Source organism: Numenius arquata, chromosome 24 (assembly GCF_964106895.1).
Source record: "Numenius arquata chromosome 24, bNumArq3.hap1.1, whole genome shotgun sequence".
NCBI classification, from domain to species: domain Eukaryota; kingdom Metazoa; phylum Chordata; class Aves; order Charadriiformes; family Scolopacidae; genus Numenius; species Numenius arquata.
In genome coordinates, this window is record NC_133599.1 from 1,961,844 (window position 1) to 1,978,716 (window position 16,873).

The window sequence follows — 16,873 nt, forward strand, 5'->3', positions numbered from 1 at the left end:
AGAAGGCAGCTGAATTCACAGGCTACCCTTTATAAACAATTACCATTTATTACTAAATGTAAATAAAATCCCAGGAAGGGAGCTTTAGGATTCTGTATGGGACAAAGACGGCAAGAAACCGACAACATCAGCCTGACATTTCCAGTTTCTCTGTTGCAGTCTGGCGACGCTGTGGAGGGTGTTTGGCTGTCACTTCTCGGTGTCTCCGCACTGCCGATGTGCTCACAGCCTGCAGCCTCGCACAGCTGCCTTCCTTCCTCTGGAAAGCAGAAGTAGCTCCTTTACAGTACGAGATTAGTAGGTACCCGGACCACTGGTGGCTCTTATCTTTCACGTAGCCTGAACAGAAATGTAAACTGCAAAGAACGTCTGTCTGATACCAAAAAAAAAAAAAAAAAAAAAAAAGCTCTTGCTAAAGAAAGCGCTTAAAGTACTGAAGATACAAAGATCAACATTCAATTTAGCATGTGGAGTGCTATGACTTCCTTAAAGAAATGAGCTCACAACTTTGCAAGACAGGGAAGTCACTATTTTGCTTTCAGCACAACTCTGCTGGCAGCTCACATGGGTGTATCTGCAACCGGACCATGCACAGCCAGAAATTCACAGTAAATTAAGGGAGCAGCTCAGCCCAGCAGAGATTTGGGTCTTTTACAGCCTTTCCTGTGAGCCTGTATTTACAGGGATTGTTATGGCAGCAGGTTGGCATTGCTAGGACACACAGAAACGTGCGGTTGTGGAAACACCGAGTCAAACAGGTTGTAACATAGCTGGGCTGTGTCAGAAATTCTGCAGAAGGGCTGGGGGGGTTGTTCTGAGAAACTGCAGCTCCCCACTCCCAGCCTGAAAAAGGCCGGTCAGATCAGTAACTGGATTCGGGATGTTTGGAGGAAATTACTGAAAGAGAGAAAATCTCTGTCTTTCCTACAGACACTTCCACAAGTGCCCAGCTGTGCAGCCCCCTTACCCTGCCTTTAACCCCACAAGTGGGATTATCTGATTGATGTTTTAACAGTCCAGACAAACACCTTGGGGTTTCGGTCCCAGCCATCACCCCAGCAGTTCCAGCGGGTCAGAACAAACCCCACCTTTGAGAAATGATGCAGAAATGGGGAAAATCCCTCCCGGCCACACTGCATCTGCACGGGGACATTTCTGGATCCGGCCTTAAGCACCAGCCTTGTCTCATTCGTGTAACGGCCCCGGGCTGTGCGGGTTCACACACAAACCCCATCACAATAGGGGTGACAGATTTTCTGGTGTGATCCCAAGAGACGTGGCTCAGGGATGGGCAAGCTCGAGAAACGCTTTTCATCCAGTCTCCAGCTGGGCAGCGAGACCCTTGGGTGGGTATTTTGTCTTTATTACTTACAATTGCACACTTATGTTTCCCACCCAGACGCTCTTTCCAACACAACTGGACACTCACCCTTCTTATGGGTAAAAGAATCCTTTGCAACGGATGGGGAACCTGTTGTAGCAGCACTTCTGCCACGTCCGGCTCCTCCTGGCAGCCCACGACCTCGCTGGTGCGGAACAAGGTTAGCGTTAGTGCAGACAGCAAGGACAGAAGCCCCCTTAAGGCTACGTGGTGTAAAGTTCTCTCTTGCTTTTCAGTATGGCAAAAAATGAGTTAAATAAAATCCACAATAACGCAAGGGCAAGGAAGCGATTGATAAATGAAAATACACGTCATACAAAATGAAGCTTTTTTAAGAGGAGGGGGTCAGTGCAGTCAAACTTGAGCTTTGAACCAAACGCCCGATCAGCAAAAGATATAAATTACACAGAGAAAAGTTATAGAAGAATGTGACAAAAAAAAAAATCACTCACTTCCACAAAATGATGCAACTTTAGACCGTTTTATGTTTTCAAAGCAGCTGGCTTGGGGGAGGATGCCAGAGATCCCCACGTACTTTGGAGGACACAGGGATCCTTGGCTGGTCCTAGGAGAATGGTAGTTTTGGGTTTTGTACAAAGGTACAACAAATCTGAATGCTGAGGTAGCACAGCTCCGTGACACTGAAGAGAAACGTGAAAAAAATGAAAGCTCCAGGTTTATAGGACTAGGAGTAATCACGGAGTCCCATTGACGAGTTCCCCTGAACTCCAGATGAGCCCCCAGGACTGACCTGGTGTCCTGGAGAAAGAAGGAGAGAAGGAGATGGTATTTTGGAGTGACTTTTTATAGAGTTTGAGCTTCATTTCCCACGTGGAAGCCTTCTTAGGGGGTTGGATGGCATTTCCACGGGAATCTGAAAAGAAAGAAAATCCCGGTGTGAAATTCATCAAACGGCTTTTTCATAGAAAAGTGGTGAAGGAGCAAATTAAGTTGGGGAACGTGAGACTTAATGTACAACCATTTCAACTCACTCTGGGAAGGAGGACTCCTTTCGTTTTCTTTTGCTCCGAGTTTGACAGCTGTTCTTTTCTCTAGGGTATAAAGAGGACGTATTGCTCGGAGCACTGCACCTTTCTTGCACAGACCATTCATTCCTCACTCTCTTTGGCGGCACTGCATTTTATTTTTTTTTTCTCTTAAAAATTGCAATATGACATATGCCTGACATGTCCTGTACTGGGCAACCACAGTACGTTAAGCTGGTGCATACTAAATTTTTCGTAATAAATACTGAACCCAATTAATACTCAAATAATACTACACTCCAGTGAAAGCACCTTTGCATTCAGGCACGGCTCCGCTCCAGACTCCGTTTGTTTTGTCCCTGCTGGTACAACGGATGCTGGCATTTCCAAGGAGCTGGAAGCCAGGGTCGCAGATATAAGTCACCGTTGAGTTATATGCAAATTTTTCTACACCTTCTCCATCATGCTTTCCCTTGCTGATTCGAGGAGGTGACGAACAGGTAATTACTGCAGGAAAGAAGGTCAACGTGAGCATTGCTAAGAGCTTCAGTAATAATGAAAAAGCAAAATGTTTCTTGAGTCCACCAAAGATTCTTGAAGAGAATAGACTTTTTGGACACCTGGAGATGGGCAACTAGCCCTGACTCCTGTCTCCATCATCCCCCTTTTGTTTCTGAAGAGTTCCTGTTGTCCTGGCTTTCTCCCTCTCACTCCAAGGGTCACAAAAATAAACAGGCAACTTGCCGTGTCCTGGCTTGTGAGTCCTGGAAATCTCATCCCCTCCCCTTTCACTGCTACCTTAGGTCATGAGAAAATATGTGGATCTTGTGGGAACAAAACTGCTGAAATACAGTGTCAGCAGCAAAATGGGCATTTCTCAGCTGCAGCGTTGGTGATAGAACTGCCACATAACATCAACAAAAACAAAGCACAGAAACAGGTTTAGATTAGACATTAGGATGCAGGACCTACTGCATCAAAAGTAAGGTTGAACTAATCTTACATTCACAAGTTGGAAGTTTACTCCATTCAACACCATTTCCTTTAAGCTGACAGTAGATGAAATGACTGCCATTTAATTTGTACCTAGGTGAAAACACATGAGAAAAGAAAAATACGTGTAACTATCCAGAAACTGAGAACAACTTCTTTTCCCCAGTACCAGCATGATGAAGAGTGTAGAAAAGGCAGTTTTAAAGCAAGCAGACGTGCAGGTACGCGCTGGTTAACAGGAGAGCCCCTCCACCTTGCTCTCTGCCGGGATCCTTGTTAATCTATTTTTAGGCGATTCTCTGCTTTGACTCATTGCAGGATGGGAGAAGTCGTAGCTGGCGGCTGAGAGCACACGCAGCGAATGCCAGAAAGTGCTGAGCCTGGATGTGGATTCCCACGTGGATGCAGTGGGCTCGGATTTGCTGCATCAGCATATTCCTCCCTGCTTCCTGGCAGCAGCCAGCGCTGGGATTCAGGCAGTGGCACCCAGCGCCTTTCCCCCGCCAGGACGAGGCGAGGAGCTCCCTCTGAGCCCACCCAGCATCTCTAAAGGCAGCTGCCATCAGCTGGACCTGCTGGGACCCTCGGTGCTGGTGGCAGAGGGCAGGGTGCCCAGCCTCCCTCGGTGTCACCTCCTCCTTAGCACGTGGCTTTTGGGTTGTAAGGGTGTAGCTGTTTTGCTAAAGCTTTGCCAGGAAAGCAAACGACAGCAGACAGCTGGTGTGTACCTGCTCAGCTGCTCTCTGCAAATACTCAAATATATCCAGTACGTACATCAGAGGCAGTGAGGGGCAACAGGGATCTACATTCCATCAAAATGCCGTTTAGATTGGCCTGCTGGGAGCTATCTTGTTCTTGACAGCACCAACAGAACATCTTGTTCTGACAGCACCAACACCTTCCCCAATCCCTGAATTACACCCTCCTTTTCAAAAAAATTCATCACGTGGGCATGATTGATAGTATCTGATCTTGGTTAGATGGATAATGTTATCCCTCCACCCTGATGTGTATTTCCAAAGATCAGCTGCACCCCAGAAGGGTGGGGACACGCTGTCAAGTCCATCCTAAGGGAATATCTGGAGGAAAAACCCCTCTGTTAGATTCGAAGCAGCTGCAAAGGCTGGCAGAACAAGCCAGATGATGCCAGCTATCCCCTGCTAGGGATGGAGGGAGGGATACCAGCTGGAGACTTAAGAGCTTAATTTTGCAAGTCAGTCTGCTGCATATGTGCCCTGATTGAAAGCAGGCGGAGAGCCTGAGTCAGCTCACTGACCCATGGAAAGTGTGCTTCATTGCAGTTTTCTAGCAAAGCATCACAGACTTTTAAAATTCAAACATAACCCCTTTTTATTCAATATATCTCAAATATGTTAAATTGAAATTATTTTAAGTAACCTGTGTTTAAGTCTATAGTTATAAACTGATGGTACAGCCAGCCATGGGATAGATACCCCAGGGCAGTTAAATTTCCTCTGGATGACACTTGAAGGAAAAGGCAGCCATAAATTCAGGCCCTTCCCTCCAGCTGTGTCTTATCCTTCCCAGACCAAAGCTGTAATTCAAGTGGAAAAACAGACTCACACTCTACACTCGGAGCAACACCGTAGGATTGGTGTACAGTGAATCACAGAATGATATGGGGTTGGAAGGGACCTCTGGAGATCATCTAGTCCAACCCCCTGCCAGAGTAGGTCCACCCAGAGCAGGTCCCACAGGAACGTGTCCAGGTGGGGTTTGAATGTCTCCAGAGAAGGAGACTCCACCACCTCTCTGGGCAGCCTCTTCCAGGGCTCTGCCACCCTCCCAGGAAAGAAGTTCCTCCTCATGTTTAGGTGGAACTTCTTATGTACAAGTTTGTGCCCATTTCTTCTTGTCCTGTCACTGGGCACCACTGAAAAAAGACTGGCCCCATCCTCCTGACACCCACCCTTTAAGTATTTATAGGCGTTGATCAGATCCCCCCTCAGCCTTCTCTTCTCCAGACAGAAAAGACCCGAGTCCCTCAGCCTTTCCTTGTGAAATCCCAGCCCAGCCCTGTTCATTGCACCGGATGGAGTTTCTGTTCCAGCACCGGCACTGGTGGTGTACTGGTGCACTGGAGCTCGGGCACGGCCCCACCACTCACCCGTCTTCGCAGGACACGTTCACTCTCGCTCCGAACTGGAGGTCGGTGAGAACCAGCGTCCTGCCCCCGGGCAGCGCTCCCGGCTCACCGCAGGACCGTCCTGCCGGAGAGCGAGGCCGGCGTTAGCGGGGACACACGGCCATGGAGGAATAAAAAAGGCTAAATAAGGGACAGGCTTAGAGGGTTATACCCAAAGGTACCAAAGCGTTTTGTTTCCCGTGTGTCCCAGCCGGGCTGGTGGGAGCCAGAACCGGCCGCGGGTGAAGGTGTGGATCCCCATCAGGGCTCTGTGCTCACAGCCATGAGCATCTCGCAGGAGGGCAGGGGGGAGCGTGGGAAGAGATATTTCCATCTCGATAGACTGGCAGTAAGTTACTCGGCTGTGACAAATGCATTGCTGCCACCTCATCTGTCTTAATATTACATGGATTTCCCCCAGAAATAAGCTTTGTTGTCATTTTGGAGTTCAACGCTAGGATTGCAAATTGGCATTTGCCCTGTGCACGGGCCGTGCCCCGATGTGAACGGATCAAACCACATCTGTTTACCCCAGCAGGAAAAAAAAAAAACCACAAACAAACCACTATTGATACCCCTGCTGCTCAATCCTAAATATTAACGTCAAGAAGTATCCAATCTAATTTTGCATTAAGCATGTGTCTGTTGGGATGATAAAGCCCCGGCTGCATTTCAGCCACCTGACCCGCTCCAAACTCCACCGCTGCTTTTCCCAAGAGATACTCACTCCGGCAGAGCTCCGCAACCTCCGACCACGCCAGGCTCTCAAGGCAAGTGCTGGTGAGGGAACTTTCCGAGGTGTTCTCGTAGCCGGGGCGGCAGATGTAGCTCACGTTGGTCCCAACAGGAAAGAAATTAATCCTCTCGTCCTCCTTGGTCAGGGCAGCAAACCGCAGCCTGGTCGGGGCAGCACAGCTCCCTGGCAGTCAAGGAAAGCGCCTGAAAGAGCCGCCCGCCAGAGGCACACGAAATAAACCTTGGAATTACAGAAATGCTCTTGTACAGCGCTTTTGGAAAGCTCCTCGCGTTCATCGCAGGTGACTCCTGTGTTCCTATCAGGCTGCCATCCTGCTGAACGCATCTTTTGCAAAATGGAGATGAAGATGCATTAACTGCACAGGCAAAGCTGTTAGAGGGAAGTAAGAAGTCTCATGCGTGCGCAGCCGGGGCTCGGGAGATGCACGAGCATCCTGGGCTCCAGCCACCGTCCCACTGACCCCCTCGAAGACAGGCACAGACCCTGCACCCATCAGCAGCTCTGACCAAGGGCAGCCAAGGGAAGGGGCTTTGGACCTGGCCAGGAGAGGTGGTGCCATGGCAGAGCAGCTGCCGTAAGGGACAGAAGTTTTAAGACGAGAGAGAGAGAGGAAGGAGCCGTGTTTCAGAGAAGGGAGGTATTTACGGCTGCAGGGCTCGGGCAGCTGTGACCAGCGTGCGCCGGGCAGGCACTCCACCGTGTCCGACCTCCCTGGGATTTTGACGGTGCCCTTGATGCACGTGTACGTCACCCTGGATCCAACGGGGAAGCTGCTGGCGTGCTCATCGCTGGACGGTCTGGAGTGTGTCATGCGGGGGGGGGGCCCACATTCACCTGGGGCAGGAGAAGACCTTCTCAGGTGAGGACTCCATTCCCTGGCCCCTTCCCCAGCCCCAATGAGCATCCAGGCTTCCCTCTGGGCAAAGGCATCAGGCAGGGCTGCATCCGTGAGAGCATCCCAGAGAGCATCCGTGAAAGCATCTCCGAGAGCATCAGGCAACGGGTCCCCAGGCTTGAGGGTGGTGGTATCACTCTCCTCAGCCGCTGAGCAGCAAGGTGAGACCTGGGCAGGTCTCTCTGGTTCTCCCCACGCATCCCGCATCCCCGTACTCACTGTGAGCCACAGGAATGCCTAGGAGCCCCAGCAAGGCCAGGAGCAGCGTGCAGTGGCCAGACCCCTGTGCCATTGCAGGTGGCCCGCAGCTCAGGGTGCCTGGGCGCTTCCCCCGTCCTGGTTCTCCAGGCTTCATTGCAGCAACTTCTGTGCTCCTCCGTCGAGCACCGTTGGCTCCAAGGGGCTGTTTCTGAAGCTGGGATGAGATGCAGCACGGCAGACACAGCCAAGCCTCTGGAGCAGTGGAAACCTCTCCAGAACACCCAGGGAGCTAAACCCTCCAGCAGAGACACGGAGAGCAGCCAGGGGTGGGGACGACTGTCATCCACAGCCTCAGGAAGAGCCTCCAGGTCCTCCTGCCCCACCAAGGGATGGGGGAATAACTCAACCCTTTTGTTTGACCTGGGACTGGCAGTGAGCACTGACTAGCACAGCTTTACCAAACCCAAATGCTACCGGAGCAGAAGAGCCCCCCCCCAAGCCCCAGCCTGTATGCAGGGTAGGAAAATGCCTACTTAGTCATTTGCTGGCAGGTAACGCAGCGCTGAGTTTCCATAAGCAGAGTTAGCGAAGCAAAAAATATAAGCATTGTCCTTTCTGTTTGTTAATTTTTTTCTTGATTGCCTGACTCATTTGTAATTAGGAATGGGTGTGAGTGAACATCTGTGCACTGACTAACGCTCTGAAATATCCCGTCTGACATCAGGCACAACTACTCAAACACGTTCTTAGATACATGTGGGACGTAACACCCAGTTCTTATGCACGCTTATGGGTTTCGAGCCTCACACAGGGAGATGAGACACTTTGTGATTGCAGTCCCGGGGGAGCGAGGTGTCACATCAGGAGGGTGCCGTCCCGCTCTTCTGGTGGCACAGGGAGAACCGGAGTGGGTCTGAGAGTGCCTCATTGCAGATCTCCTCACCGTGACATGGTGAAGCCCAGGACCAAAGCATCCTTCTGCCTAAAGATGGGAGACACCACCTCTTCTTCCCTGGGTTTTGTGCTTTAGGCTCTAGTAAGTTTTAAAGCGACTCTAATACTCATAGAAGCTTGCATCTGGCAATGATATACTGCTGCAAATTGCTTGTGCAGGAGAAGATGCTCCCCCTGCTCCCACCCAGCCGGGGCAGCACCACGCTGCTGTGCTGGCTGTGGCTCCCCAGCACCCCGAGGACCTGCCAGGGCTCGGCTGTCTATCGGAACGACCTTTGGACCATGCTGGAAACGTGCCTGATGTACAGCCAGCGTGACAGACTACAAGACACCCATGGTTGCATCTGCATCTTTATTGCAATCCTGGAGGGAAGGAGTAATCGCTGCATCACAGAGCTCTGATCATCGCTTATGGAGTAATAAGAACACTCTGATTCTCTACACTTAAACTTACAACATCTATTCTTAGCATTTGCCTGCCAGAAATAGGGACATGGAAGATGACACCACCGCAGATATCTGTCGATAACAGTGCTGAGCCAGAAACCTGTTGCCTGCTTTAAATCCAGGGACAAGGGAAGAGAAGCTTTTACAAACGCACTTCTTATACATAACTGCCCTCAGCCAGATCAATAGAGATCACCAGCAAGATTAACAGGAATCGGGTAGTTAAATGCTCACTTCACTGCTGTTTCTGACTAGAAGCAGCACTTAATGCTGTGACAGGCTGAGATTGGTACGGGCAGGGGCTGAGGCATTGCACTAATCACCGGCTGGAAGACCCCAGCAGAAGCACCTGCGGAGAACCAGACACCCATCTCTGCTAGAAGGTTACTGCCCTGGACTTCGGTCCCTCTTCTCTCAGCACAGTTTATTCAGTGACTCACAGTAGGTCAATTTAATTTCTTACTGTGCTTCCTAAAATAAGTTGTGGAGCAACACGCTTGTTAAATATCAAATCGAGCTTGTCAGATTTAAGGAAAAGAGCAAAAATCTCTCTGTGCTGTGGCATCTAGCATGGGAAAAGCAGTCTCCCATACACTGGTTATTATTTCTCTGGCTATAGGCATGCAAGCATGAACCGTAAAGTCACCAGGAGCCTTCTTATATATACTGTGACTACACAAACTTTGTGTTCACCAAAGGAAAGGTGATCATTACAGTGCATCACAGAACTCACTTGTTCAAGTTTTCTAGTTCCAGCTTTAGTTTTTTAATCTCCAGAAACAGTTTTTCTATTTCCAGTAGAGTTTTCACTTCTGCTATAGGCACATCACACTCAAAGACCGTTCTAATGTAACGAACCTCTTCACATACATCCACGTCACTTTGCTTCTGTTAAAAAGTAAAACAAAGCAAACAAACCCCAGAAAAAAAGCACGTGAGATTGCACTGCAGCAGATGGAGAGCCACCCACTCCTCAGCTCTGAGCCTGAACGTCTGTCCCGTTTGCCATACGCTGCCCCAACGCAGTCTGCATCCCCCATCGGTACCATAAAACTAAAGATTTTAAGTTCAAACAGTTATTTTTTGTATTAGAAGTCAGGCAGCATCCATCCAGGATCTCAGCCAGATTGTGGTACTTACACACGTGGGCAGTGGCGTCCACTTGCCATTAGGCAAGCATGTGGCTGTCCTGGAATCCTCTGAAGCCAGGTCTCCATCCTCTGAAAAGCGGTATCCAGGAAGGCATTCAAAAGCAACAGTTGTGTTTGTTTCGTACCACGTTTTAACAACCGAAGTGTTTTTCAGCCGTCCGTTGGCCACGTGTGGTTGTGGACAGAGAACTGAAAGGCAAAGCCACAGCAGAAGGCAGCTCAGCGGGAGGGCTGTCGTTATGTAGGTAGAAAAAAACCCTAAGAAATCTGTGAAGACTGAGCCAGCGCAGGTGAACTTAAATCCGCGGAGCTGTGAAAGCAAATATTAAAGCACAGTTACTTCCCCAGGCCCTTCGAGAGGGGAGGGAGAAGGTCTGATCAGCCCCAGAGAGGTGTTACACGTTTGCTGTCTTCTGACAGTGTCTCACCCCAGGCACCCCTATGCAGGAGCCTGCACATGGACATTGGTCGGTAAGAATGTGCACTGAAGAGAAAGTCAGTGACGATGGTGTCTCCTGGCCTGTCTCAGAGCCTCCGTTATACAGGACTGTCGAGAAAAACCCAGCTATTTCCTGGTAAACATCAGCTGTTTCTTCTGCAGAGAGGGGAAGGCAGTAGGGGAGCCCCGAGGGCAGACACAGCATCTCAACGCTGGGACCCCGGGTCTGGTACCCACCTGGCTGGCAGGAGGGCAGGGGAGGGTGCCAGGCGCTGTCGGCCAGGCACCGGCTCTCGGCATCGCCACGGAGCACAAAGCCTTCCTCGCAGGAGAACCGCACCTCTGCCCCGTAGGGAAACGTCAACCTCTGTGGGGTCATCCTGGCCCTCTCGACTACGGGCTTGGGGCACCGGACCACTGCGGGGAGAGAGAGCAGCGGTGGGTTTGGCTGCTGCCCGTCCCCGGGGACAACGGGGAACCAGGTCAGGCGGGGCAGAGCCGCTCTCCTTGATATTCTCGGCATCACTTTTACACTCAAACGCAAGAATTGATCCTCAGCTGCCTGTTGCAGCCCCCAAGGAGACCCCACCAGTCCCTGGTGTTCCTGAGCAGCTCGTGGTGCTGAGACCTTCGCACAGGAGACAGAGGAGCTGCCTGGGCATTAAGCGGCTCTGGGTTTGGAGCTCCTGGACCAGGGCAGAGGCTTAGCCCCAGCATCATTCCCAGCTCCTGGCGCCAGTTTGATCCCATCCGGGAGAAAGGACTCACCCCTGCACTCCGGGGCAGGTCCACTCCACGCCAGGTTCACCCCGTCATCGGAGGTGCAGTAGATGGACTCGTCCCCAATGAGGGACAGACCCTCTGCACAGCTGTACTTCACTTCTAAGCCGTAGGGGAACTGCTCTGTTCTCAAGTCAGTGTGCTGCCCGTAGGCGATTTTTGGAGGGGGACCACAAACTACGAGAGAATTGAGAAAGGAACAATTTAAGATTTTCTTCATTCGTGCAGGGAGACAGAGAAGTGCAGGCCAGTAACAGGAGAAGCCAGTTCCCGATGTTTATACTTAGGGCTGCTCTCCTAAAGTCCTCCTCACTTTTCACCAGTTTTGGCCCTGGCTCTGCCAGTGTTCCCAGACTGACCCAGCCAACCATCCCAGCACAGCCCCAGGACCTCAGTGTGGGCATCCTTCCCCCCACTTCAGCCGACCTTCTCTTATCCCCTCCTCTTTCCCATGAGAAATGATCCTGCTCATAAACAGGGGCAGGGAATTGTATCATAAACCCCTTAAACAGTCCTCAGAGGAACGGCTGCAAGTCCCATTACTCAAAACATTTAATCAATTACAGTTTTGATAGAAGAGGAAAACCTTAAAGCCATGTAATGCTGGGACTTGGACCCCTGCTCCTAACACCATCTTCTCCGAGAAGCGATGCTGAGGTTACGCGATTTCCTCACTGCTGTTCCCACCCGCTGCAGAGATGCGATTCCCGGCACCCACCATGCTCCCTCCGTCCATCCCTCAGCGCTCACCCCATCCATGCTCACCCTTGTCGCAGAACGGCACCGGGGGTCGCCACGTCCCGTCAGCCCAGCACTGGATCCTCCGGCTGCCCCTCAGCACGTACCCGAGGTCACACTGGAATTCCACCTGGTGCCCGAAGTTGTATTCGGCTTTCCTGGGGGTGGTCTCTCTCCCGTGGGAGATGGCCGGGCTGGGACACTGAGTCTCTGAGGAACACCCGTGTCAGAACGAGCCTCCATGGTTTGGCTCAGGAGGGGAGAGCAGGAAAACACGGGAGTGTTTTCCCACGGTGGCGGCTCTCTGACCCAGAGAGCCTGCCGGGTGGCCTGTTAAAGCCAACAGACTTCTCTAACCAGACCCGGCACGCTCAGGGATGGCAATTATGTGGTACCAACAATTTCTCTTGGAAGGCAGAATGATCTGAGCCCTGTGATTAGCTATAAATTGTGCTGAAAGGATGGTATGTTACGAACTGCATCGTTGTTTGAACAGCTAAATAAGCAGCGTAAATTGCAGCTATTTCTTTTCAGCCACGCTACCCTTTGAAAAGCAAAATTATTATTAGTGAGAGCCAAAGCACGGCTCAGTAAAGTCCCTGTGGCACAGCCCCACACAAAAACGATGTTATTTCCACATCGTTAAATTGATGCTTTGCTGGAAAAGTGAAGGAAATGGCGTACTTACTCTGGCAAAGCTCTGGGATCACGGACCATGTGAAGTTTTTAAGGCAAGTAGTTACTGGGGAGACTTCGGGGAGCAGAGTGTACCCGGATCTGCAGAAGTAGGTCACAGTTGTCCCAACTGGAAAGGCGCGCTGAGGGTCTCGGTCGGCATTATTGACGGCAGGAGGGTAGGGACACTGACCTGGTGCCAGAGCAGGGGACAACACGGACCCTCAGAGCTGGGGACAAAGCTGAGCTGTGCCCTCGGGGAGCCCAGCCTGCCCCTCACGCAAGGGCAGGAACCCCAGAGAGAAGCAAGGGACCCTCAGCATCGCTGTGGGGTACGGGGGGGGTGAACTGAAAGGGGAAAAGGATTCACCAAAGGATGTGGTGAATCTAACGAGTCTTTATTCTTGCGCACTTCTGCATCTCGCTGGGGACACCTGCAGTGGGGGAGGGACAGCCCTGCCACGGTACCCAGGGGCGGTGACAGAGAGGAGGGGAGTCAGAGAATCGTTCTGGTTGGAAGTGACCCATAAGATCATCAAGTCCAACCGTTAACCCAGCACTGCCGAGTTACCGCTCACCCACGTCCCTCAGCACCGCATCTACACGTGTTTTCAATATCTCCAGGGATGGCGACTCAACCCCTCCCCCGGGCAGCCTGTTCTAATGCTTGGTAACCCTTTTGGTGAAGAAATTTTTGCTTATATCCAATCTAAGCCTCCCCTGGTGCGACTTGAGGCTCCTTCCTCTTGTCCTATCGCCTGTTACTTGGGAGAAGAGACCGACCCCCACCTCTCCACACCCTCCTTTCCGGGAGTTTCAGAGACCAATAAATGAATGGTGGACTGAATCCAGCCACCAAACATCAGGCGGTGCAGTCAGTTGCACTCCAAGCCCTCTCCTGCCAACACTACACATGCTTTTAGTGAAATACAGGCAGGGAATTACACATGGGAGGCAAGGTACGGAGAAGAGAGCTCTGAGCCTACCTAGGGCGCAGGCGGGCACCCGCGGGTACCATCTGCCGTTGCCCAGGCACCGCAGGGTGGTGGAGCCACCCACGGGGATGTAGCCGGCATCGCACTGGAGCGTGGCCGTGCTGCCCTCGGTGAAGTTCCGTGCAGGTTTCAGCTGCCCGTGCGTGATGTCCGGGACGGGACACTGAGCCTCTGTGGATCACCAAACAAACAGGGCTTTTCAGGGTTATTCTTACGGTGAGAAACTGTCGCTGCTCCTCCCTCTGGTAAGAGAAGACAAATCAGTTTAACAAATGCAGCAAGTGAGGCAGGGAAATGAGGGGTTAATAAGCCTGTTTGAGCAGCCATGGTCAGTAGGGCTCCAAAGGTGTAGCGTTTCCATTGCACACAATAAAACACTCTTTCTGCCCTTTCCTGACAGCACTTGCTCCAGCAGGTTGGAGAACAACTCCCCTGTGCACTCAGGAGCGGGGTGACTCCAGGGTGCTGGCACCCCATCTCCAGCTTTACAAGATGTTCTCCAACAACTGCACAACCTCTGTCACACACGTACACAACGTCCCAACAAAACACGATCTTGTCCAGCTACTGTATCTCCCACAAGAAATATTTTGGGGCTGGTCACAAACTGCAACAACAGAGAAAATTCAACTAAAGGCAGCTGTAATGGGGATTTCCTCACGCCTTACAACAGATGTGGGCAGGTCACCAAGACACAGTGTGCCTGTGCTGAAGTTCATAGCCTGGAACAGCAGCATCCCAGGCCCCGTGCCGGGACAGTGATGGTGATGCTGCCTTGGGTACTGATCCCCGTGGAAAGAGCGTCTCCGTACACATACGTGTCTTCCCTGGTCCCCGCTTAGGTGTCGGCACCCTGTTGGTAACGTGGAAAATGGACTAAACACCGTGAATTTAAAAACAAAACAAAACAAGGGTGTAAAGACGGCGCTGGCAGCCGGGGGGCAGCAGATGCCTCTGCAGGGAGGCACTGGGGACCCTGCGCACACTGGAGAAGTTTCTCAAAAGGCCTGTTTTTAAAGGAACTGTCAACTTCTATTCAGAAACTGCAGGTTATTCCCCTTCCTGGAAACGTTACTCAGCACCCCCCCCCTCCTCCTGTACTGAAGCCAGTCTGCGGGATGCGTGACAACTCGCCACCTACCTTCATCAGCATGTCTACAGGCTGCCTCAGTGCTCAAGCATCAACCTTGGTACCACTCAAATTGCTAACTGTGACCCTTCCAATTAAACGGTAAAAGCTATTACCTGTCTAATTGACTCTCTCCATCTCACCACCATCTGCGTCTTTGACCGTAGGGACACCCTCCAACCCTGAGAACAACTTCTCAGCCACCGCACGGATGATGGAGGCGAAGGGTGATATCTACTCCCCGAGACACAAGCTCTGAACTCCAGACCAGGAGAAGCTCTGCAGACAAGGGACAAGCTCGTAGCCTCCGAGCCAGCCGTGCTTAACACTGGTCCCAGGGAGGATCCGTACCCCAACGCGAGACTTCAGAAAGAGTTGGGAATTTTGGGTGGCTCTTTGCAAGTATCTAGAGGTGCAGCTGAAGAGGAGAAATGGGCAATTAGCAGCAGCCACCGAGCTCAGGTCACCCTTACAAAGAACATCGGGCACAGAAAGAGGTTAGCAGTGACTTCAAGAATGAGGCAGATGAATTCTCCCAACCAAATCGTTACGTATTTGATCCGCAAGCGAAGCTGAGCCACGGCAGCAGAGGGAACGAGCAGGGGAGCGACACTCACCGAGGCTGCCAGCCGGCTGCAGCACAAGCACCACCGCTGCCAGGAGCTGCCCCAGCCCACGGAGAAACGCCGGCATGGCGGGGAGAAACTCCGGCATGGTGCGGGAGCTTCCGGGGCAGCACTGTGGGAAGGGGAGAGGCTGTCCCTGCCGAGAGCCCGCCGGGGAAGGGGAAGCAGCTGTGGGAAGTTGGGGACAGGCCACACAAGCCACGCTGACACTGCCACCCCCCCCAGCCCTTCTGACCTGCCCGAGGCGAGGGCTGCCCGCTCTGAGCTCTCTGGCGAGGACGGGAATGCTGCTCTGCCTTCTTCCCCGGCGAGGACAGCGGGAATAAAGGTGTTTTACAGCTGGAATGGCTCTGCAGCATCCTGGCCTCGTGCCTGAGGCGCAGGGAGCTGCCGGTGGGTGCTGTGCATTCGCTTTGCCGCACACCCCTGCACTGTGCCCAGGGAACAGCAGCCCTCCGTGCCCAATCAAGCGCTGATTGTTGAAGCTCCTCTTTCCTTTACTATAGATAGGGCAGAATTATTAAAAGCCAGACACAGCTGTCATTGCAATTGCAGCTTTATTATAATCTGGTGGTGAAGGAGTATTGGTCCGATCACAAAGTGCGTGTTAACAGCGCGCTTCCCCTTTACTGGACATCGCAGGAAAACATTCAGCTGCTTCTTCCTTTACACTTTTATTCCCAACAACCACTCTTGGGGTGCACACAAAGAGGCGGTGAGTGGCACTGCCGTGGCCTCAGATACATCCTCTGTCCCACTTGGGAAGAAAACCTGGCCCTTTGGTTTTGCTAGAAGACAGGCTTCGAAGTTTTCCTCATCACGCCTGCTCTGAAGGTCACAGCTAATTAAGCAGGTAAGTGCTTGCTCACGATAATGAATGCAGCATATATGATGAGAGCAGCAAGGGGCAATACTGGAAGCTATTCCAGAAAATACCACTGGAAGATATTCCAGTATTGCCCCTTGCTGCTCTCATCATATATACAATACTTCAGCGCAGCTGAAGGGGTGCAGCAGTCGTGGGGCGAGTGCGGGGCCGGTGGCTCTCGCCGTGATGGTCCCTGTCTGTACGGCGCCTGCTCAGCTCCGACCACGGTTTACTCTCCACTCAGTCCCTTTCCAACCGCACACTTGTCAGTAAAACAAACATAGCTAAATGGAAAGCTTTGAAACGTATGAAGGGACGTACAAACCTAACCCAGTGAGCTCTAACAGAATGAGCCAGAAGTCGTCACTTTCTGACTCCCCCGTATGACCAAAGCTGTTCCTTGACTGATTGGTAAATTTTGTTCTGGCTACTTAAGTATTAGCACAAATTAAGAAGTCATAAAAAAATCCTCAGTCAGCATGATTATTCAACACGCAAAGAGGACGGTTCCTACGATACCAGCGATGACAGTCAGCCGTACGCTGTGCTTTTTAGCTCCTTTTCAAGTTTCTGGATCTCCAGGTACAGTTTATGGACTTCCAGCAGAGTCTTCAGTTCTGTCAGAGGAATTCCACACGGGAAAGCTTCCCCCCATCGAAGAATCTTCTCACAGGTATCACGCTTTTCCTTTAAAAGAACCAAAACAAAGACA

At 51.6% G+C, this 16,873-nt stretch overlaps 1 protein-coding gene across 1 annotated transcript in view; it reads right to left on the bottom strand.

Moving 5' to 3' along the window:
* Positions 1-16,873, bottom strand: part of CR1 (complement C3b/C4b receptor 1 (Knops blood group)) — a 66,323-nt gene that overhangs the window by 42,760 nt on the left and 6,690 nt on the right. The window contains exons 11-23 of the mRNA XM_074163525.1: positions 16,703-16,848; positions 15,285-15,391; positions 13,530-13,709; positions 11,896-12,078; positions 11,119-11,307; positions 10,588-10,767; positions 9,901-10,100; positions 9,494-9,648; positions 6,909-7,060; positions 6,234-6,425; positions 5,489-5,588; positions 3,371-3,453; positions 2,680-2,874 (exon numbers count right to left, since the gene is read on the bottom strand). Of these exons, the coding sequence (XP_074019626.1) occupies positions 2,680-2,874; positions 3,371-3,453; positions 5,489-5,588; positions 6,234-6,425; positions 6,909-7,060; positions 9,494-9,648; positions 9,901-10,100; positions 10,588-10,767; positions 11,119-11,307; positions 11,896-12,078; positions 13,530-13,709; positions 15,285-15,391; positions 16,703-16,848 (2,062 nt within the window). The remainder of the gene's footprint in view (positions 1-2,679; positions 2,875-3,370; positions 3,454-5,488; positions 5,589-6,233; positions 6,426-6,908; positions 7,061-9,493; positions 9,649-9,900; positions 10,101-10,587; positions 10,768-11,118; positions 11,308-11,895; positions 12,079-13,529; positions 13,710-15,284; positions 15,392-16,702; positions 16,849-16,873) is intronic.